The sequence below is a fragment of the Ptychodera flava genome, chromosome 11 (assembly GCF_041260155.1).
Source record: "Ptychodera flava strain L36383 chromosome 11, AS_Pfla_20210202, whole genome shotgun sequence".
Lineage (NCBI taxonomy): Eukaryota > Metazoa > Hemichordata > Enteropneusta > Ptychoderidae > Ptychodera > Ptychodera flava.
Window position 1 is genome coordinate 23,066,094 of NC_091938.1, and position 24,452 is coordinate 23,090,545.

Below are 24,452 nucleotides of genomic sequence, written 5' to 3' on the forward strand. Positions count from 1 at the left end.
ACTTTTGTGAGTCAAAATTTGGTATGCTGTCACTCATCATTTGAGAAACAGACAGGTCATATTTGGATACAACATCTCCGTATCTACCGTAGAACTTCTTAAATGATTTCACTAATCTACTTTCTGAGAATCCTTGCCTCACTAACTTTTGAGCTAATAGGCTGTGTCTAACTCGAAAGTCTTCATATGAATGGCATGCTCTACTGTATCTGAGGAGTTGTGAAATATACACACCATAAGCTGGAGATGATGGTATATTGCTCGACAAAAAGGGAAAGTTTATGATTTCAAAATTGAAATCGTCTCTTTTGTCATACAGCTTAGTATATAGTGTATTATGTCTAATTTCAAACAATACATCTAGGTATGATGCCAGTGTAACCGTTCAAAAACTGCTCAGCTTTAAATCTATCCTGATTTCGATCGTTGTATGGCACGGAGCTCGCGCTGAGAGGGGACGCCATTTTGTTAGTTTACCTTTAGAGTTGCCATGTCAACAGTCGTCGCGCGCGCGACATCGCTGTCACTACCTGTTCGGTGGAGACCATGCACAGTGCCGGCGTCGTGCGAACGGCAGAATGTTTGCTAGAACTTGACCAAAAAAATACCATAGGAAAACATTTCAAGACTCAACGTGATATTTCCGTATTTTGCAACCAGAAATACCCGTGTTCCTCGAAGCCCTTCAAGTTTTTACGTCGGCGACATCGCTTAGCAGGCGGGGAGCGGCAACCATTTTGTTGTTTACGTTGTTTACCAACAAACTGCTAATGTTGTTCGGGAAAACTCTAAAACTGATGACGTTCATCGTGCATATCTCGACGTTTACCGTGAAATATCACCCCGACGGCTGATATTTTACGGTGAACGTCACTAGGATGTAGCAATATGGGCATGGGTATATGATAAAACAATATATATCTAGTGTGAGAGCACTGTGATATTTATCGTGATAAACCATCAGCAGAAGTGTAAAACAATGCTGCTGTTGATTGACTTAGTGCCAATGCTCATTGTTCAAATCGTGAACATCAAATACTCAATAACCGCAGCACCACCATTGTAGTACTTGGTGCACTAGTGCTCCTAGGGATGGAGATGTGAATTAGTTCAAATGAAAATGTCAGTTTTCAAAATATGATAATGAGGTAAAAAAATGTGGTACAAAACAAAGAAAATCCAGCAAATGCTAAAACTCTGTAACCGCAGTCTAGATTTTGTTGAAACTGTATGCAGGATGTTTATGGTGAATTTCGTCAGTATTGCGGTGAAATTTTTAATTTTTTTTGAGGGGCCATTTTTCCTGATTTGGTCAATTTTCCTCTTAAAGCACTTGTCTATAGCCTTGAACACTGGTATGCATGATCCTAGGGTTGGTCTGTGTCAGATTTTCGAAGTTGTGGTGAAATTCTCATTTGTGTATTTTGCAGAAATGTTTTCCCATTTTTTGTTAAAAAATGTTTTTGTCTTAACGTCCTTGTTGGATTGCTTTGAAACTTAATACTCTTGACCCTAGGATTGTTTTGTATTAGATTTCTTAAATTGTGGTGAAATTTTCAATTTTTGTATTTTTTTTTCATTTTTGGGCAATTCCTTTTTGTTGGGTCCAAAATAATTTTCTTTGAATAAATGTTCTGATTGCTTTGAAACTTGTTTTGTATGAATCTAGAGGCAACCTTGGTTGAGTATCTTCAAATTTTGGTGAATATTTTCATATACGCATTTTTTGCACAACTTTTCCCATGTTTGGCCAAAAATCATTTTCACTAAAATCCCTCTTCCGATTGCTATAAAACTTTGTATGCATGTGTCACAAAAAGTTATTCTCCACAAAGCACAGTAAGACTGTATCGACCATTAGGTAATGTGCTTTCATTTTTGTGAAATTGATGCCCTTTATCTCATTTTTCCGGTTATTGAAAGTAGTTATTTTACTTTATAAAGAAAAACTGTTCTTGTGCTTTACTCTACTGTTAAAATGTATGTACAGTCAAATAATTTTTTTGGCTAAATAATGCTTAACATCTATTTGTGTGTGTGTATAAGATTGAGTTTATAAGTCAGAGTAACTAGGATTATTCTACATTTCTACTGATTTATCAAACATTTGGCATTGTATTGAAAAAATACATATGACTCCAAAATGTCCATAAAGGTGTCCACAGAAAATCCGCTTGAATATATTCTCCATCCGCTATGTTCAGTTTCTTTTTATGTAAATAAAAGAATGTGTTGACTTGAAAAATGTAGTATGCCGGCTGTGAAGTATCAGGTGATAATAGGACTATAGAACACTTCATTGATTTTGTTCAACCTTTAGTATTGAATAAAGAAAATCAGTTTGACTCCAAAAGTGTCCTTTTGAACTCAGAGTGGTCCCCGGGAAATTCGAAATTCGAATGATTGTACACACTGTCTGCTTTATTCATTTTCTTTTGCGACATGAAGCAATGTTCTAACTTGAAAAATGTAACATGCGACCTGTGAAGTATCAGGTATTAATAGTACTGTAGTACACTTCCTTTGATTTTTGTCAACTTTTAGTTTTGAATAAAGAAAATCAGTTTGACTCCAAAAGTGTCCTTTTGACCTCAAAGTGGTCCCCGGGAAATTTGAATGATTATACACTATGTCTGCTTTATTCAACTTCTTTTGCGTTTTGTCAACTTTTAGCATTGAATAAAGAAATTTAGTTTGACTCCAAAAGTGTCCTTTTGACCTCAAAGTGGTCCACAAGACTTGGGATGATTTTACACTTTCTCTGCTGTATTCAACATCGTTTATGTTAAAGAAAGAATGTTTTGATTTTAAATTGAATATGCGACCTGTGAAAGTATCAGGTATTAATAAGACAAGAGTACACTTCCTTTTTCGTCCAACTTTTAGTATTAACACGATTGGAACTAATTGGGATGATCGGATGAAGAAGTAATGTCTTTTAATCTACAAATGTAATCTCATCTGCTTTTCTTTTTACATTACATACTTGTTTTTATGAGTAATTTGCAATAATTCAACATTCAGCTAAACGGCACCTTACACTTTTGAGAAATTTGAAAAATTTAAAACTCCAATCATCCCAAAATAGTTCCAATCGTGTTTATTTAATAAAGAAAATCAGTTTGACTTCAAAAGTGTCCTCTTGACTTCAAAGGTGTCCCCTGAAAATTAGGATAATTTTACTCTCCGTCTGCTGTATTCAACTTCTTTTAGGTAATGTATTACAATCGCGTCACTTTCTATGGTAGGTATTGGATATCTTTGTAAAAATATATAAAGAAAAATAGCCCCTAAAAATTGGCCTCGAGCCCTATTCAGGTGTATTTCATATTCGTAGCACAATGCTGAGGCGTATAGATCGCATTCGTGTCAAGGGATTTCGCTTCAGAACCGCTGCTAATCTGTTCATTGACGTTTTCCGTAGTTTATTACGACACCAATCAGTTTTTTTACTTACCTCGCAAAATAATGAAACAGCTTAGTCTTTGAATTAATGAATATGTACCTACTTTATCTCTGACTATCTATGACTCATCTCCTACTTCTGTTAATTATGTCGAATGTGGCAACATCTAATTTCAGCCGTTTTTAAGAGCCGTCGACTGTTTCTGCTCGGTTCTGAACTTTGCCAGATCCAAAGTATTCAATACGTTTTACGCGAGAGGGCAAACGCTGCAGAGTTCGTGGACGTCGGCTCACGGGAAAATTGTTGAAAATACATCTTTATATTATCGAGGTAGCTAGCAGAAGTAGACAACGGGTCGTGAACCGACCAGTGTCATAGTACCGGTCGAAATAAACTACCACAAATGTCTATGGGCTGGCTTGTGGCGATGAATTTTGACCGCGGACGCGATTGATACGCCACAGCACTGCTGCAAATTGTATTTCATATCCGTTTATGTATTTAAGAGCAGCAATTAGAATGACTGCCAAATGTCGATATGACTTCAAATGAGTCATTTTATAGATAAGTCATGATTGATATGGACACTAGCCCTTCCCATTGTTAATTCTGTGGTTAGCCCTTATTTTGTACATTTTTTCCCAACTTTAGGTATTAAATACTAAAAGGGCAGCTGATATTACATCAGAAACGTCCATGTGACAACAAAAGCACCCATTATACGGTAGGTGTCGTCAGACTTGAGTTTAACCCCCTATCTTCCCGGACATTAAGGATAGGGACCACTTTGAAGTCGGGGACCACATTGAGGTCTTCACACACGTTGCATTCGAGCACTCGATGCCTCCTTATGTGATGAGCTGCCCGGCACCGGGTCAGAACGTGGATGTTTTGTGTTTGAAATAAAATACCCTACGACATTAAGAATAAGACGCCGGATAGAGAGTGAATGATGGGTTCTTAAATACTCTTTTTGAAAAAACACACGAACTTTTCACAACAGTGGTTTTGGTACGGTATGATAGGTTTTTATATATATATATACATTTTGTGTAGTATGAATTTGAATTTTAATATTTTGGAGGTTTAGTTTGGTTAAGTGGTCTGTAAAGAGCGGTTCTTGAAAGCTTAAGTTTGACTTTCCGAGAAATGTATTATCTGAAAATTCACAACTGAATTTCCCATGCTTTTAGCAGAATTTTATCTGTGTGCTTTTGAAAAGAGTTATAAAGGTAAAATGTTTAAAATGTTGCATGCTGTAAAGAAGAATGTCAAATGTTGCGTGCTTGTAATGGTGTATAAAAATAACATTTTCCTTGCCCCATTATATTGGTGTTCGGAATGGATGCATGGTCAGCCCACTGATTGGAATAATCTCGTTAATTACGGTATATTATACCGGCTATTTTGGCGATGAATTTTATCATGTTTTAGCAGTGATGTTTTGATTGTTTTATGAGGATGATGCTGTACTTTTGATCAAATCCCGGAATATATCCCTAATTAGGAAAGTTCATTATGCAAATTTGGAATAGGTTGAAGTAAAAATAGTAAATAACTTTCAATAATGTTGTATCATAATATGTTTAATTTACATAGCAAGTTTCGTCAACTTTGGTGGAGTCAATTCAGATATATATCCCTTATGAGTAAAGTTCACTAAATATGCAAATTGAGCTTGCTAATTTTTTTTACTCTTAAGGGCGCGGGTTATTTCCATCACAACTGTACATGCAATACGAGCAGATCTCTATTAAATTCCTCTCCAGAGGAATAGCAATAGCAAACACGGTCAACCGTAGGCGTATGTGTGTAGAATATTATTCGCGTGGAGACCATTAAATTAATTTAACTCCGTTCGAAAGAAAGTTAACTTGAAAAAAGAGTTCAGACAGCATGAGACTGTGGTGGTTTGAAGTCGAATGTGGATGGCACTATTGTGCACATCTCTGGGCTCTTCATCTTGTCATAATAGTCCCAGGCTAGGGGGCGCTGTCCATTCGTCCAGAAGCGTTTTGCCAGCCCGCACGGCTTCAGTCGGTGCATTAGAACAATGGGAAATATGTCGGCTGCGTTGATATATTTTCCGCAGAGAAAACTGTCTCCTGCAGGAGATAAATAAACGAAAATCTTCAAATTAAACTAGGAATCGGTAGGTCCATACAGTTTATGTATTGAAAGGAGCACTTGAATCGGAAGGTTTTAAACCTGAAAATTTTCTTCAAATTTCCTTAGTGTAATTTTCAACCATTTTTATTATTAATTGTCAAGAATCAATATCAAAGGTCTCCGTTCAAAAATAATGACTAGAGAAATAAACAACTTAAAAAGCTAGCGATACCTTAAATCAAAAGTGAACACTGTGTTGACTTAAAAAGGGATATAAAAACTTGTCTTTCTTAAAAACAAAACGCTACAAATTTCAATTGGAAATGGGTGAATACAAGCAGCAGAAGAGAGTATTTTACCTTAAAAGTTTTAGCGTCCCAAATACTATTCCCGAGGCACACTACCATTACAGGTATAGCCGTTGTATGTTCTGATGTTTTTCAGCATTTTTTCCTAGAACAGCGCCAGTACTTCTCCCATAAGCATATCAAAACATAAAATCTTAAGAACGTCGAAATGTAAAGTATTTTCCTCTTCATCGCAATACATCGTATACCGAATGTGAAAAGTTATTGTTTTGGAAAGAATCTAGTCCGGACCAGAGTTTAACTGGACCAGAGTTTAACTCCCAGAAATAATACCATACATACATTTGAACGTCATTCGAACATTTGGATATTGCTCTCTGAAGTAGAACTAGAATTGCACAAACTAACGAAAATACCTGTTTAATACACTAGAGAATATATACAATCACCTGTAATCTAAATATGCCCATATATGGTAAAAGGGGCGTTCCTTGGTATTTAAAATGCCCATGTGAGGGCGCTGTTTTTAAAAAGCGGCCACCTGCTAAAAATCTGTGATTGGTCAGATTTTCTCTTTCCATGGTAACTGTGGTACAATTGAAACAGGTGACAGTATACCTTTAAAGGGAGAAGGTCGTCGAAACTGCGACTGTCTTTTCTTATTTACAAACAATGTATTTAATGAACGATATCTAAATGCATCACGTCAACATAGCTGCAACATTCAAATGTTATCATCTACTTTATAATAAGCATGTAATAAGCATGTTTTAATTTTCATCAATAAATATACATTGGATACGGTGTTTGCAATGTCTTATGTCTTCTTGCACGTGAAAGGAGTTTGGTGCCGCGGGGCTGCATCTTGTCGAGGCAGACTCGGACGACGAGGCAGCCGTGATGCGGAGAGATAATTTGACAACAGATGGTGTTAAATTTTAGTGAATACACGTTACTGTTTGCCGTAATCTTTCATCATTATGCGATGACGTGGCTTACACACGTACATTTTGGCTGAATGTCTGTTTCGCAACAGTAACAGGTTGAGAGCTACGATTCTGTCATTTATTTTACAATAAAATTGTCCGTAGTGAAATTTATCGTAATCTTACACGACAGTAATCCTAATCTTCAAATGATAATCCAACTTCACTCGCGAACATTTGTTGGCGGATTCATAAACATGTGACGGCTAAAAATAGTATTCCCCGTTTAAGATACTGCAAATTTTAATTAAAGGGTTTCTTTTTCTAGCAATTGTGCTTACATGTGCTGGTATGTAGATATGCCAAATAATAATAGACATATAAGACGATCTTGACCGACATGTACTTCAATTCCTACAACTAGTCTCTTCGAATCTTTATTTTAGCATTTACAGCATGTGTGGTACATTTTAAGGCCACTCATTTGTTAGAATATTAAACCTAATAATTTAAATGCGGAGTAATCTGGGAAATGTGACTCTAGTCTCACATGTTGAAATAAATTCGGTTCCAACTTTTGCTATCGATCGAATGTTCGATATGTACAATCAGGTTATCCATTGAAAATGACGACCCCTGCGGAACTAAAGCTCCCAAAACGTGCCCGCTGCCAATTTATTGTGAAGTGGGCGACTGATGCCGTATGTTGTGAGTTCATACCCGATTGAAAACCTGTCGTATTTTCTACCCTGGGTTGATAGCTGTGCTGGTGGACAGAATTGTCCCCGAGACTATCTTTCGCCCAGTTTAAGCGATGTATTCATTGCTTCGCTTCCATTAAGTTTGTGTGTGCGATTTGTGATAGTAATCGTACGTGTACAACGTGTGGAGCGGTCGCAGTCAGAAAAAGGTAACAACTTAGCCGGTTATTGAACCACTCTCTTTTGAGAGTGGGGATTTAGCCGAGCAGTTCTGTCTGTTGCCTCTCGCTAGGTGACTGATACCGTATGTTGTGAGTTCAAACCCGATTGAAAATAAGCCGTATTTCATTATCAATATCTATAATAAGAAAAAAAGCGTTCAGTTGTACACCACCTTATCATATAAAGGCATAACTAAATCGTATATTGATGTCACCTAAATACATATTAACAGTACCTGATGACATATTGACACCACCTCATAATATAAAGGCGCCTTTTATCATATATCAACATAACTTATCCATATATTGATAATTTTTTTACAATATGTGCTTAGAATACTTAATCAGATATTGGCATCACTTAATTATATATTGACACAACCTTATCATATAGAGGCATTACTTACTCATATATCGATATCAGCTCATTATATATTAACAGTACCACATTTTGACATTACTTTATAATATAAAGGCGTCATATAATCATATATCAATATTACGTAATCATATATTTACATTTCCTTACAGTATAAAGGTAATATCTAATCATATATTCCTGTCAAGTATTTATATATTGACACTACATAAATAAGTAAAGGCGTTTCATAATCATATATTACTGTATAACAAAGATAGTACCTAAACATTGACAGTACCTAACCATATAAAATGTTTCCAAATAACATGTTGATATTACTCTATAAAATAAATGTGACACTTAAAATATATATTGATGTAACGTAAGAATAGATTGGCATTGTCTTATAAATATGATGAAGTCATCCCATCACATACAGCAAAGAAACCCAAGAAGGCATAACGGCATTCCATAGAAAACAATGACTGAGCCTTTGTTGAATTCAAATCTACAATACTACTGAATCAATCTGGCAAGCGTTTTAATCCAAAATAATATCATTCAAAAGTACAGCATCATTCTAATAAAACAAAACATCTCTGCTAAAACAGGATAAAATTCATCTCCAAAATAGCCGGTATAATGTACCGTAATTAACGAGATAATTCCAATCAGTGGGCTGACCATGCATCCATTCCGAACACCAATGGGGCAAGAAAAATATTCTGTTTATACACCATTACAAGCACGCAATATTTGACATTCTCCTTTACAGCATGCAACATTTTAAACATTTTATCTTTATTACTTTTTCAAAGCCACAGATAAAATTCTGCTAAAAGCATGGGAAATTCAGTTGTGAATTTTCAGATAATACATTCTCGGAAAGTCAAACTTAAGCTTTCAAGAACCGCTCTTTACAGACCACTTAACCAAACTAAACCTTCAAAATATTTAATTCATAGTGCACAAAATGTACATTTCAAATACCTAAAAACCTATCATACCGTACCAAAACCACTGATGTGAAAAGTTCGCGTTTTTTTTCAAAAGAGTATTTAAGAATCCATTATTCACTCTCTATCCGGCGTCTTATTCTTACTGTCGTAGGTATTTTATTTCAAACACGAAACATCCACGTTCTGACCCGGTGCCGGGCAGCTCATCACATAAGAAGGCATCGAATGCTCGAATGCAACGTGAAATCGATCAATCATTTACTGTCAAAAACACCACATATTTGTCAGACAAAGTCAAATTGGAACGTGATGTAATGACATTTTGTGACACACCTGAATAAGAGTTTGCATTCGCATGAATATTAATAACTTTATGCAGGGTGGCCTGATTGTGTTGAACGACAGTAACAATTTACTACTATGTACAGATTAAGCAAAGACGTAATTAGCGACTGAAACATTTGCTCAAACTTTTCTCACACGGAGCCTTTAGCCGGAATTTTCTTTCGAATTAAAGAATAAAATACCTCGGGTGACAGAGAAATGTTTAATACTAGAGGAACGGATTACCAAAACCTTATTCGAAATTATCATTTTATATTGCTATCCATTTGTTTCTGGATCCCAATGATAACTCTACGTTAAAATACCAAATTTTCGATTTCGCTCTCAACAAGAAGATTGACTCCACAAGCCTTAATCAGCATTCTCCTTTTAAGCTCAAGTACATTTAACTAGTTCTCTATTATCTTTGCACTGACCGTCGTTTGTAAGGTACCAATGGCCCCATGTCTGCGCTCGTCCAATTTTGGCGTCAACTCCTACGATGTAGTTGTTTTGGATGACTATGGGCTTTGTAATCTCACGCAGTGTTGTATTCTTGTACCAAAGACCTGACACAAAATGTTTAAGAGGCAATGTTTTAACTTTCACGTGAGTCTTTTGTATAACCCTTTCAAGGATTAACATTTCGGAGTTGGGACCAGTCATCATGGCAGATCCGTTAACCTGTGTTTCCATGTACGCTCCAAATTTTCTGAACATGTCCAACCATACCCTTTTACCCGATGCAGTTGTATTTATGTATATGAATCCCGTGGAAATCCCTCCTTCACCTAAGCTGTTTGGTGTCGACACTAAGTCAAAACCTTTGCATTTGCTGATTAACGGAAGAGCGTCATCAAACCATACTGCATCAGATTCAATGACAGTGACAGGAATATTTCTCTGAAGTAAAACAACTACCAGCCATGTCCTCAAGAGAACGAACCGATAGTAACGAATCTCTCCGAAATACAACTTGAAACCTGTTTCAAAAGGTAGGAGTAACGATTGAATTTCGATGTTCAGTTTGGATAAACCATCCATTGCATCCTGATCTGTCGCTAGGAAGAGAACCCGAGGCAACACTCCCATGCATTTGACGTTACATGCCCAGCTCTTGGTGAGGTTTAAGTAACCACGATTGAGGAATTGTAGGGTGACGAAGCCATACTGCTCGGCTATCTTCCTTGAAAGATGTACTAACGTAGAAACGAATTCCGACTGATCGAACAAGGTTTGATTGCCGATCACAAGTCTGTCCTCTGTAACCTGCTGCCTGTTTCCCGTCTGTTCAGCCTCCTTTACGTTGGGTTTGTCCTTGCTACGGACTGTTGAGGATGTTGTCATATGATTATATGTTGATGAACCAAGTGAACGACCAGTGTGGTTACTAGTACTCTCACTGTTCAACAGCTGCGACGGTGTCTCATCATCAGCAGAATGTGTCTGCATCTGATCGCTCTTCGACAGACCATCACGATTTAAGTACATGTATGTACGATCTTCATCGGTAAGAAACAATTTTTCAGAAACTTCGTTTGTCGGCATATGATCGCTCTTCGATAGATGATTACGGTGTAAATGTGTTTGATCTTCATCAGGAGGCAACAGTTTTGCAAAAACGTGGTAGAGTGAGGGTAGTCGATAAAGGAAAACAACTAGCATAAATACTATGAATATTTTAACGTGCGGCGGAATATCATATTTGTGTTGATACTTGCTTAATCAACAAGCGTCTAGTGACGTTTTAGGTAATATGAGTCGGTCCTCCGATTGGTGTGACCACGATTGTACACGCAGGGGTTTAAACCCCGGGCACAAAAGACCTCCTACCTTATTAGAGATTCATAAGCAAATTGAGTGACAACTGGTAAAAGCTCAGCTTGCTGCTCCGTGGAAATCGCCGTAAACCAGCCTCAACTAAGCCATATTGAGGTTTTGAAACGGGGACGTCTGTTTTTTATAAACATGTCGGCCATTTAACTATCTATACTATGATACAGTTTTTCGAAAGAAAGGAAGATTTTCCTCGAAAATCGGCCGTAGACCATTGTTTAGCGTTGTTGGAAACGGCTGTTGCCTTTTTCAAATATATGTCAATCAGTCTGCGAAGCGCAGAAGTGTAAATCGGTGCTTCGCAGGGTAATTGTTCCACTGTAGGTTACATTCATCGAATCAGCCCGCAAATTATTTTGGTGCCAGATTTGCTCTTGACAAAGGGGGTGATAAACCAGGTGGTACTCCCGGGTGGTACTGTCACGGAAAATATATACCCAAGCATGTTCTCAAAATCCCGGAAAAGCTGGAGTTTTTTGTTCATCGACTCTAGGCCCGTGAAAACACATGTCCAGTGCTACCAAAGGGCCAGGAGGTGCTATCAGTCAATTATGAGTACAAAAATTATTTAACGTCCATAAATGCAGATATTGTTAGTTTTATATTTGAAAAAAATTCATAGTTGTATCATAGACTACCATGTACAGTGAATCAACCTTTTCGGTGAAATTCCAAAAATCTAATTTCTTAAACACATATGCACTTGTAATCATCCTATTCTAATCAAGTACAAGTATGTCAATTTTCTATGTATGCACAAGTATATCAAGTTTGGCATTGGAAAAACACAATATTCAGAAACTTGTCATGGACTCCAAAGTATAATGAATCAACATTTTCAGTAAAATTTCAAAATCAAATTTCTTGTACACATAACATGCACTGGTAACATTCCTATTATAATCAAGTACCATTATGTTAATTATTCAAATTTTATACGCATATGTGCACATGTATAGCAAATTTTTCATTGGAAAAAATATATTCACAGTTTTATCATGGACTCTCATGTCTAGTTTATGAACATTTTCGGTGAAATTTAAATTTTTATATACATAATTATGTGTTTGCAGCTTTACTCAAGCAGTGGGGGTGTTATTAAGTCAGTAAGTATACAAATATGTAAGTAGCTGAAATAAAAATACAAAACTTCTTTGACTGCTGTGATTGTATAACCACTTTATATAGGAAGTGCAATTGTCTCTGGTCAAGTCCTTGTAGCTATATAAGCAAAACTGTGAAAGCTCAGATATGCAAATTACAAATTAGTTGACATGAAAATGCGAAATGACTCTCAATATTGTTTTAACCTGGTATTATCAATATACATAGTATGTTTTGTCAACTTTGATCAAATCCCGGTATATATCCCTAATTAGGAAAGTTCATTAAATATGCAAATTTGGAATAGGGTGAAGTAAAAATGTTAAATAACTTTCAATAATTATGTATCATAGTATGTTTAATTTACATAGCAAGTTCCGTCAACTTTGGTGGAGTCAATTCAGATATATATCCCTAATGAGGAAAGTTCATTAAATATGCAAACTGAGCTTGCTAATTTTGTTTTCTCTTAAGGGCGCGGGGTTATTTTCCTCTTCATCGCGATACATCGTATACCGAATGTCAAAAGTTATTGTCGTGGAATGAATCTAGTCCGGACCAGAGTTTAACCGGACCAGAGTTTAACTCCCAGAAATAATACCATACATACATTTGAACGTCATTCGAACATTTGGATATTGCTCTTGGAAGTAGAACAAGAATTGCACAAACTAACGAAAATACCTGTCAAATACACTAAAGAAGCCTTAAAGGTATACAATCACCTGTAATCTAAATATGCCCATATATGGTAAAAGGGGCGTTCCTTGGTATTAAAAATGCCCATGTGAGGGCGCTGTTTTTAACAAGCGGTCACCCGCTTAAAATCTGCAATTGGTCAGATTTTCTCCTTCCATGGTAACTGTGGTAAAATTGGAACAGGTGACAGTATACCTTTAAAGGGAGAAGGTCGTCGAAACTGCGACTGTGTCTTTTCTTATTTATAAACAATGTATTTAATGAACAATATCTAAATACATCACGTCAACATAGCTGCAACATTCATTATATCTACTTTATAATAAGCATGTTTTAATTTTCATCAATAAATATACATTGGACACGGTGTTTGCAATGCCTTATGGGTCCCATGTTGTCATATTATGAATTGACAATTATAGGGAAAAAACTGAAACTTTCAAGACAATTTTCATTGTTTTGGTCCAGAAGATAAGTGCATTTTGTTCTCCTTCTCCCGTCCCCCAACCTATGGTTGTTAAAATACTACAATCAAGCTTACATCACGACGTATTGTGAATGATTTTAATGTTATTATCAAATGAATTCTTGGCCGGATTATGTCCAGTCGTGTTGACAGAACGCCAAACATTTCGACACACATAATTATAAGAATGTAGAATAAGGAGCTGCCAAATGATGGAAAACATCAACAGTTACAGGTAATATAGCTTCTAATTCGTAATTCATGTAAAAAATTGAAATAAAAATTAACCATGGGATATGTGCGTTTTGTTTCCTTTAGTTTCTCTTGTACGTCCGACATTAATATTAGCCTGTAATTTCTTGATAGAGTGTCTCGAAAATCGCCCTTGATATTTTAGTATTGGCTTGAAAATTCCATGGATTGGGAAGTGTCTGCAGCATAATTACTTCCGATAAAAAATGTCATGTCATCTGCGGCGGATTGAAAATTAGCATATAATACTTGTAATTGAAAAGAAATATTTCACTGTATCAGTAACTATCGCATAGCAACACACAGGTATAACAAAAAAAACAAAACCAAAAGCAAAAACTAATCCATAACAAATCGCAGCATACCTACTCACCACAAAGAAATGTCACTAAAGCAATTAAAAAATACAATTTTATTTGTATGCTAAAGTCTATTTAAATTGAAAAAAAATAATTCTATTTCCTATTTTCAATATAAGCGTATGATTTCCAAATCAGCATAATGATACTTGATAGCAGATTGCGGCCAACGCGATGTCTTGTTAATTCATCAGCCAGACGTAAATTGAAAATAGTAAATACTGACTATTTCCTATTTCCAAGTTGGTGCAGGTGCAATGATATGCTGCGTTGCTAACGCAGACATCAAAGGCGGTGCTACGCAGGGTAATTGTTCCACTGTAGGTTACATTCATCGAATCAGCCCGCAAATTATTTTGGTGCCAGATTTGCTCTTGACAAAGGGGGTTATAAGCCAGATTGTACTCCCGGGTAGTACTGTCACGGAAAATATATACCCAAGCATGTTCTCAAAATCCCGGAAAAGCTGGAGTTTTTTGTGTCCAGCGCTACCAAAGGGCCAGGAGGTACTATCAGTCATATGAGTACAAAAATTATTTATGCAGATATTGTTAGTTTTATATTTGAAAAAAAAATTGTTCATTGTTTTCTCATAGACTACCATGTATGGTAGAATCAATATTGTCGATGAAATTCCAAAATCCCATTTTTTGAACACATATGCACTTGTAACCATCATATTCTAATAAGTAAAATTATGTCAATTATAGCCAACGTCTATATATGCCCGAGTAAAGTATAATTGGCATTGAAAAGAAAAAATATTCAGAGTTTTGTCATAGATTCCCATGTTTAGTCTGTGAACATTTTCAGTGAAATTCCAAAATCAAATTTCTTGTACACATAACATGCACTGGTAACATTCCTATTATAATCAAGTACAATCGTGTTAATTATCCAAGTTTTATACGAGTATATGCACAAGTATAAAAAATTTTTCATTGGAAAAAATATATTCACAGTTTTATCATGGACTCCCATGTCTAGTTTATGAACATTCTCGGTGAAATTCAATTTTTTAAATACATAATTTTGTGTTTGCAGCTTTACTCAAGCAGTGGTGGGGGGTGTTATGTCATGAAATTTTTATCATCTTAGAAGGGGACCATCACATTTTTGGTGCAATGGGTAGGGGAGTTCAGTTATTTTGACTGATGCACGGAAAGAAATTGCCGGCCCACCCCGGCCATAATAACTGAACGCTCCCTTAGCTCCATGCAAGAACCAACTGCGCAGAAATTGGGTGAAATATTGGCTGTCTATCGTATGCTAATAAGGCCAAAGTAATTAAATTCTTTGTTTAGTGTCCCCACCCGCCTAGGTTTTCAAGGTTTTCATGAAAAACACACAGTGTATTTGAATAGGAAATTTTAGGACATAACCGCTTAGCTTTTCTGAACTAAAATTTTTATACAATTTTTTATTTGATGCAATCAAATTACATTGTGTTAATTTTCTTTTGTGTGGTTTCCCATTTTGAGTGGACGCAAAACAAATAATTTTAATTACTTTGGCCTAAGTATAACTTTCAGCTTGAGCGGAGGTATAGAAATTTGCATAATTCAATAGGCTGCAGATCCTCGTTCTTAATGTAAACAAGCAATATGCCGGAATACACGTCGTTCGAGCGACTTGGTCGTGAAAATGGGCTCGAAAGCTCACAAATATGATTATTTAATGCGAATAGAACAAGCTATGAGGTAATGTACACTTTTGAGAGTAATTTCATCGTATCTATGCATGATAGAAATAAATACTAATTGACAACTGAATTCGTACGTTGCCATGATGGTTTATACCTCTCAGCTGTGTGCTATTTTTAGGCTGTGACCCGAAACACACTGATACAGGTCTTGAACAAAAATAATACTTGTTGTGAATTTCTGACAGTGCGCCAATATTTGCGGCATGATTTCACGATGCCATGTATGCGCTATTAGGTCGCGTTCAAAAAATGGATGGGGGGGGGGGGGGCTGGAGAATCGCGATTGAAATCTTATTTTTTTTCAGATCCCCACTCAATACCCTCGAAAATTTTCAAGTCCCCCTCAATACCCTCACAAATTTTCAAGTCCCCCCAAAAAAATTACCATATAGCCGCATATTTAATAGGAATGCACGCAGAGAAATAAAAACATGTAATGTGTCGTTCTGCTCGCAAATGTTCAACACTACCTCTTATCAGCAGGTTGTGGAGCCATATACCTAGGGCAAGTTCTGAAATTCTTAAATTGATTCATTTTTAAATGCATCAGTGAACTTTTTGGATTTTTCAGTCTAAGCCGACTTGAGTTTATCCAACTCTGGCCAGTCCAATGGCACCAGCTGAAAATCACACAAAATGACAATCATGAGAGAGCATGAAAATTGTGTATTCCTAGCTACGTTTAACCAAATTGTGAAAAAATGAGCACAGTGACCTACCGATTTTTTTTTTCAAAAGTGCAAGACATATACAACTTAGATGCCACTTATAAAATGTTTTACACAATTGACAATACTGGAAGGTTAAAATATTCCATGAAATTAATGTTTTAATCTCAGAAATTTTGGGTGTAATAATGGCAAATTTGATAAAAAATAAAAGATTCCATTTAGTCACACATTTTTCCATTTAAATTAGAGTCTTTACTGTTCAAAGGTTTACTTTTGTGTTATTGGTACAATGAGATGTGAAAATTTCATTCACTGCATGAACTTGAAATGAATGGTTTTATATATTGATTTTAAGTGATTTCAGAAAAATGATTTTTCATCGTACATTTGTATAAGATCAAGTATGGTGACCCCATCTTTTTTCTCTAATATTTGATTGTTCTCATATGCCAGAATTCAAAAATCCATAAGTAACTGTTAGTCCCCTAGTCTTCTATGTGTTGCTCTCTTGCTGGATCTTGTGTACAAGTACATGTATGTTTCACTGTCAATTGAGTGTCCTATGACCGAAACTCTTCTTAAACTACATCAGAGTCAGAGCTACATGTATCACTGTCACTGCCAGTATGTAGTAGCAGGGCAGTAGTTGTATTAACTTTTTATTTTGACAATATTTTTGTTCAGTTTATACAATTGTGTTCTTGTTCTACTCCCTACAGAATGTTGAGCTATCCAGTATTGAGCTTGCCAACACAGCCTACATGTACCGTGCATTTGCATCATTCAATTATCACCAATATTTAGACAAACGGGCTTTGTTGACAAACTGAATATTGTGTTTTTCAGCAGCATGCTGTAGAGAGACACCAAGAAACTGTGTTTGACACATTGCATAGAAATATTGAAAAATTATCAACAGTTGTAGCTCCTGCCCCATTACAAGGCCAACTTGTTCTACGAAAATTTAATGGCATTCATACATTTTTAGACTTTTTCGAGATTAAAGACATAAAATATGACAAAACGGTTCTAGATTTTGTTTAATTATTACTAACATTAGAACCATTGGACGACATCAAAAGGTTGGGAGTCAAAATATTTTCAGGTCCCCCTATAGGCAGAGCAAAACTTTCAAGTCCCCCCCTCGACTACCCCAAAAATTTTCGAATCCCCCCTTGAATTCCTCCAGCCCCCCCCCCCACTTTTTTTTTGAACGCGGCCTTACCGTTCAAGGCCGATCGTACAGCCCAGTGTACGCATGTACAGCGTACAACGCTATGACACTGAGTTTATACGGCGAAACTCGGTCAACATTGATGAGTTGAAACATGATAAATGAACAGTGATATACTACCCGTTACCAGTGAAAAGGAAAACTGTGACAAATCACGGTCACTCAAATCCACTCTTACAACGATACTATTATCTTGAAAGGCTGAGGGGTCAGTAAAACCAGACGTGGGAATGTCCGACCACCACATCCTGCATCGACTCCAAACAGACTACTGACAGTTGACAATGACCTAATACAAGAGAAGTCGGCCAGTACAGTATGCACCCAAGTAGAATATATGCTCCATAATAGTGTTTCTTTTTTTGAAGTCTCACTTAAGTTATATACTAAAGCGATCTAAATTTCGTTCATGAGATGAGCGTAATGTTTGCAAACTTCACAGATCACAGTTCAACGCACGTATGATATACACACATTAGGTAAAATTAAAGATGGCGGTGTATCGCGATCGTGGTAGCGAGTTTTGCAGCCTTCGTCATAGTTACACTTGAAGTTCGTTAAAAAGTCATAGGAGATGGTGAAGCAACTTAGTTAGGAGTCATCAAGCCATGAATTTTACTGAAGAAATGGCATAATGTTAGCCTGAACTTTAATTCGGTACGCGCGCGACCTGCAGAAGCACAGCACTGAGGCAGACCGTACACGTTTCATCTGTTCCCTATGGCCACAGTGGAGTTAAATTCTTCGAAAATCTTGAATTTGGGAGAAAAGAGAAGCCAGGAAATCGGGCGATTTGCATACAGTTGCATAAATTAACACTTCTTTTTCACGTAACTTACGACTGCTTGACAAGCTAAAACCATAGGGAACAGATGAAATGACCCTGGGTGGGGAGGAGGGTTTTTTGTGCAACGGTTTACCTTATTTGATTTTATTAATTTTGACTGTGATATTTCAAATAAAGAGTTCGACTCCACACCGTCTGACTGCTTTATATATTACCGACAAGTCCTTATCTCCTTTCAAACTTGTGTATACACCACTGTAATTGCTCCGAAAACATTGCCAACTTGCTAATTCGCTGTCGGTATCAGCGGATTAAGTGATTGAGTCAACACCACAGCCGTCCCACACGTTAATGCGTGTGGGACGGCTGTGGTGTTGACTCAATCACTTAATCCGCTGATACCGACAGCGGATTAGCAAGTTGGCAATGTTTTCGGAGCAATTACAGTGGTATGTACACTGGTTGAAGAGGAGATAAGGACTTGTAGGTATTGAAAACACAGTCAGACAGTTTGGAGTCGAAAGCTGTATTTGAAATATCACAGTCAAAATTAATAAAATCAAATAAGGTAAACCGTTGCACAAAAAAACCTACTCCCCACCCCAGGGTCCTTTCATCTGTTCCCTATGCTAAAACGTGAACCAACCAATATTTTAATCTTGGGTTAACAAATTAGTAAAAATTGGATGAATATTTGCAAAAAAAGTGATTTTGAGCAAATACGCTGTGTTAGGTGCAGCGCCCTCTTACTGCCACTTGAATCACTCTTCTTAAGGGTGAGGTTCTGGCCGATCAGTTTTGACTGTGATGTCTTCGCTAGGTGCCGTAGGAATTTTCATGAACGTGCCTTTGTTTTTGTTTCCCAAGATGTATTTTGTGCGTGTTTATTATTAAACTCTGATAATAGTTATCAACAACAGTAGAGCTATTCAACAGTGCAAAGTCAACTTCGAACTCAAGGTTTTCTTTCAACATCCACATTGCACTTGAGGCTTGCCCTACCTTGGCAAAATTACACCTGGAACCCATCATATTCATTCACCTGGTACTGCTATGACAAACACAGACTTGTCAAAGCAAATCGCTTCTGCTTCTCTGGATACATTTGTACACCGGAACAGGGTTTTTCGTTCGGACTTTGGAAAAAACACAAACCGGCAGTTTGTCGCAAAGGTAACTTGATTTTCAAATATGTTCAACTAGTTAAAAACATATGTAATGTCAAAAGATCACCTGACGTTTCAATGGTTGTATGTCTTCTGTGTAAGCAGTATTTATCTCAATCGATTAATTATGCTGACAGAAATTAGTTATTGACTGTGGTTATAGAAATTGTTTGTAGTTAACAGAAAAGTACGGTCATTTTGGTCTTTCACATGATCATCATCGTCAGTATAAGAGCTCAATAAACACGATTGGAACTAATTTGGAATAATTGGATTATCATATTTTTCAAATTTCTCAAAAATGTTTGGTACCCTTTAGCTGAATGTCTCAATATTACAAATTACTCATAAAAACAAGTGTGCATCGTAAGAAAATAGCAGATGAGCTTACATTTGCAGATTTTAAAGACATTACTTCAACATCCAATTAGTTCCAATCGCGTTAATAATAGACTTACGAACAAACAAATCTGTTAAGAAACATGAAAAAGGGCACACATTAGAACTAGCTTACCGATAGCCTCAAGTCCGACGAGATAAAAAACTTTCAAGATCAGTGTTTTCTCTGCATGTTCACTGAAGTGGGCAATTTCTGCCCCATTCATCAAAATTAGGAGGCAAACTTGACATTTGAGGGGGGCAGTATTTTAATGCTTACTAATGATATTAAACAACATATCCTATCAAAACATGAACATAAAATGGCACTAGTATCCATGGAGACCGAAGCACAACTATGTCCTTTACTATGTTTTCTTTTCGATGCGTACACTCCACGTTATGCACACGTCACCAAAATTGAATGACAGGCGATATTTTGTCTTTTCTGGGGAATATTCTGAATAGAAATAACAGCAAATTCACCGTTCACTACACTATGCGTTTGAGTCACCATCATATGGGCGTATTTGCTTGTTGCCATTTTTGTTAAGCGCACTACGTTTTATAAGTTACTCATCGATCTGTATGTCCACTTGTAGCCTCCAAGGACGTGTACACACTGACTATGAAAGTTTGCTTAGTACTCCGAGTTGGATACGCTTCCGTGAGTTTCAAAAACGTCAATGCCCAGACAATACTGTTTTCAACTGGGCATCTCAATAAAACAAGCCTGCAGGTCAGGGAGGGCGGTTCGGATCATACCATATTTCATTGCGAATTCGTAAACGTAGTACTGTCAATGAACACATGCAAGGCAAACGGCGATTGGTTGTTATACAAGAACTGTTTCTACCATTGTGTCCAATGGAAATAAAAAATGAGTCCTTTCTCCGAGAGAAGAAAGGAAATGTTTTTAGGTGAAATGAGCCTCGGGTCAGATATTCGGACCATCAAAACCTTACAGTTTACCTTTGGCCTATATACATACCACTAGGTGGGAGCCCCATTTTTAAGCTTGCATTAAAATAATGCGTGTGGGACGGCTGTGGTGTTGACTCAATCACTTAATCCGCTGATATCGACAGCGGATTAGCAATTTGGAAATGTTTTCGGAGCAATTACAGTGGTATGTACACTGGTTGAAGAGGAGATAAGGAATTGTAGGTATTGAAAACACAGTCAGACGGTGTGGAGTCGAACTCTTTATTTGAAATATCACAGTCAAAATTAATAAAATCAAATAAGGTAAACCGTTGCACAAAAAACCCTCCTCCCCACCCCAGGGTCGTTTCATCTGTTTGCCAAGCTAAAACGTGAACCCAACCAATATTTTAATCTTGGGTTAACAAATTAGTAAAAATTGGATGAATATTTGCAAAAAAAAAGTGATTTTGAGCAAAATACGCTGCGTTAGGTGCAGCGCCCTCTTACAGCCACCTGAATCACTCTTCTTAAGGGTGAGGTTCCGGCCGATCAGTTTTGACTGTGATGTCTTCGCTAGGTGCCGTAGGAATTTTCATGAACGATGCCTTTCTTTTTGTTTCCCAAGATGTATTTTGTGCGTGTTTATTATTAAACTCTGATAATAGTTATCAACAACAGTAGAGCTATTCAACAGTGCAAAGTCAACTTCGAACTCAAGGTTTTCTTTCAACATCCACATTGCACTTGAGGCTTGCCCTACCTTGGCAAAATTACACCTGGAACCCATCATATTCATTCACCTGGTACTGCTATGACAAACACAGACTTGTCAAAGCAAATCGCTTCTGCTTCTCTGGATACATTTGTACACCGGGACAGGGTTTTTCGTTCGGACTTTGGAAAAAAAACACAAACCGGCAGTTTGTCGCAAAGGTAACTTGATTTTCAAATATGTTCAACTAGTTAAAAACATATGTAATGTCAAAAGATCACCTGACGTTTCAATGGTTGTATGTCTTCTGTGTAAGCAGTATTTATCTCAATCGATTAATTATGCTGACAGAAATTAGTTATTGACTGTGGTTATAGAAATTGTTTGTAGTTAACAGAAAAGTACGGTCATTTTGGTCTTTCACATGATCATCATCGTCAGTATAAGAGCTCAATAAACACGATTGGAACTAATTTGGATAATTGGATTATCATATTTTTCAAATTTCTCAAAATGTTTGGTACCCTTTAGCTGAATGTCTCAATATTACAAATTACTCATAAAAACAAGTGTACATCGTAAGAAAATAGCAGATGAGCTTACATTTGCAGATTTTAAAGACATTACTTCAACATCCAATTAGTTCCAATCGCGTTAATAATAGACTTACGAACAAACAAATCTGTTAAGAAACATGAAAAAGGGCACACATTAGAACTAGCTTACCGATAGCCTCAAGTCCGACGAGATAAAAAACTTTCAAGATCAGTGTTTCTCTGCATGTTCACTGAAGTGGGCAATTTCTGCCCCATTCATCAAAATTAGGAGGCAAACTTGACATTTGAGGGGGGCAGTATTTTTAATGCTTACTAATGATATTAAACAACATATCCTATCAAACATGAACATAAAATGGCACTAGTATCCATGGAGACCGAAGCACAACTATGTCCTTTACTATGTTTTCTTTTCGATGCGTACACTCCACGTTATGCACACGTCACCAAAATTGAATGACAGGCGATATTTTGTCTTTTCTGGGGGAATATTCTGAATAGAAATAACAGCAAATTCACCGTTCACTACACTATGCGTTTGAGTCACATCATATGGGCGTATTTGCTTGTTGCCATTTTTGTTAAGCGCACTACGTTTTATAAGTTACTCATCGATCTGTATGTCCACTTGCAGCCTCCAAGGACGTGTACACCCTGACTATGAAAGTTTGCTTAGTACACCTAGTTGGATACGCTTCCGTGAGTTTCAAAAACGTCAATGCCCAGACAATACTGTTTTCAACTGGGCATCTCAATAAAACAAGCCTGCAGGTCAGGGAGGCGGTTCGGATCATACCATATTTCATTGCGAATTCGTTAACGTAGTACTGTCAATGAACACATGCAAGGCAAACGGCGATTGGTTGTTATACAAGAACTGTTTCTACCATTGTGTCCAATGGAAATAAAAAATGAGTCCTTTCTCCGAGAGAAGAAAGGAAATGTTTTTAGGTGAAATGAGCCTCGGGATCAGATATTCGGACCATCAAAACCTTACAGTTTACCTTTGGCCTATATACATACCACTAGGTGGGAGCCCCATTTTTAAGCTTGCAGAGTTCAATACATACACCACTGTAGTCACCAAGACCTCAGTATATTACAAACAAAACAATTTTGGTTGAAGGACAAAAGTCCGATTCTCAAAATAATATGGCCGGCACAGTGGACATTTTGTCTTGGGAAGAAAGAAGGCGCTGATAGCCCAGATTGTGATGACATCATCATCTCTTTGAACTTGACAGGTACGAAGCCACTGTCGTCAATTGGCAGTCCAGCAACTTCTATATGTTGTTTTTTGAAGTGAAGAAAAATATTACCAAAGCCTGTAGCAGTTGTCAACAATAATTGACGAGTAGGAGGATGATTTTGGTGTCAATAGGTGATCATTTGACTTTTCAATGCTAAAAAATCGTCTATACTGACATTCCAAGAACAACCCGAATTTTCCTCCTAATTATAACACTTAATGAGTTGGGTTTTTTTCACTTTTTTCTTAGGTTTGTCAATCGCATGTTCTTGTTAGTTGCATTGTTCACATTAAAAACAAAAACACAAAAGTCATCAAAACGCACTACTATCCTCTAAAATATTTTCTTTTCGTCCAAGATCAAGATAAAAGTCCTCTAAGTAGCTTAGACTAGTCGGACTGGACAACAAAACATTATGATTCTTTTACATTACAAAAGAGGTCATTACCATCTACGTTAAGAGCAATGACTTTTTTAAGTCACTCGCCAATCTGTTTGTCCATTTGTAGCCTCCTTGACGTGTACAACCTGACCATGAAGATATGCTTTGTACACATTGCTGGATACGCTTCCGTGAGTTCACAAATATCAACGCCCTGTAGAATACTGCTTTCAAAAAGTCATGCGAACACATCAAGTTTGCAAGGGGGTCAAGGGTACTGGTTAGGACAATACCGAATTTCAGAGCAAATTCAATACCCGTCACTATAAATGCACTCGTGCAAGGGAAACGGCAATTGGTTGTTTATACAATAACTCTTTCCACCGCATGAGAGTTTTGACCAATGGAAATAAGATATAAGGCCTTTCTCCGAGAGAAGAGAGAAATTTGGAATGTGCCTCGGGAACAGGTAGCCGTACTATCAATCAGAGTATTCTTTCGGCCAACATAATACAAAGTGGGGGCCCTGTGGCGTAAACGCAGTTTTCACCTGCTAATTAAGTTTTGTGAATTTTATTATTCCCTTCAGAAATTACTCAGTCTTTGCGGCCATTTTTAAATCCAGATATCAATAAAGGGCTGATTTGTT

At 36.9% G+C, this 24,452-nt stretch overlaps 1 protein-coding gene across 1 annotated transcript; it reads right to left on the bottom strand.

The window, feature by feature from the left end:
- Positions 1-9,714: 9,714 nt before the first annotated feature.
- On the bottom strand, positions 9,715-10,866 carry LOC139144421 (uncharacterized). The gene has a single exon (XM_070715123.1). The coding sequence runs from the start codon at positions 10,864-10,866 to the stop codon at positions 9,715-9,717; it is 1,152 nt and encodes a 383-aa protein (XP_070571224.1).
- Positions 10,867-24,452: the final 13,586 nt, after the last annotated feature.

Excerpts from the sequence above, each read along its gene's own strand:
- LOC139144421 (XM_070715123.1), bottom strand. The coding sequence starts at position 10,866 with ATGCCGACAAACGAAGTTTCTGAAAAATTGTTTCTTACCGATGAAGAT.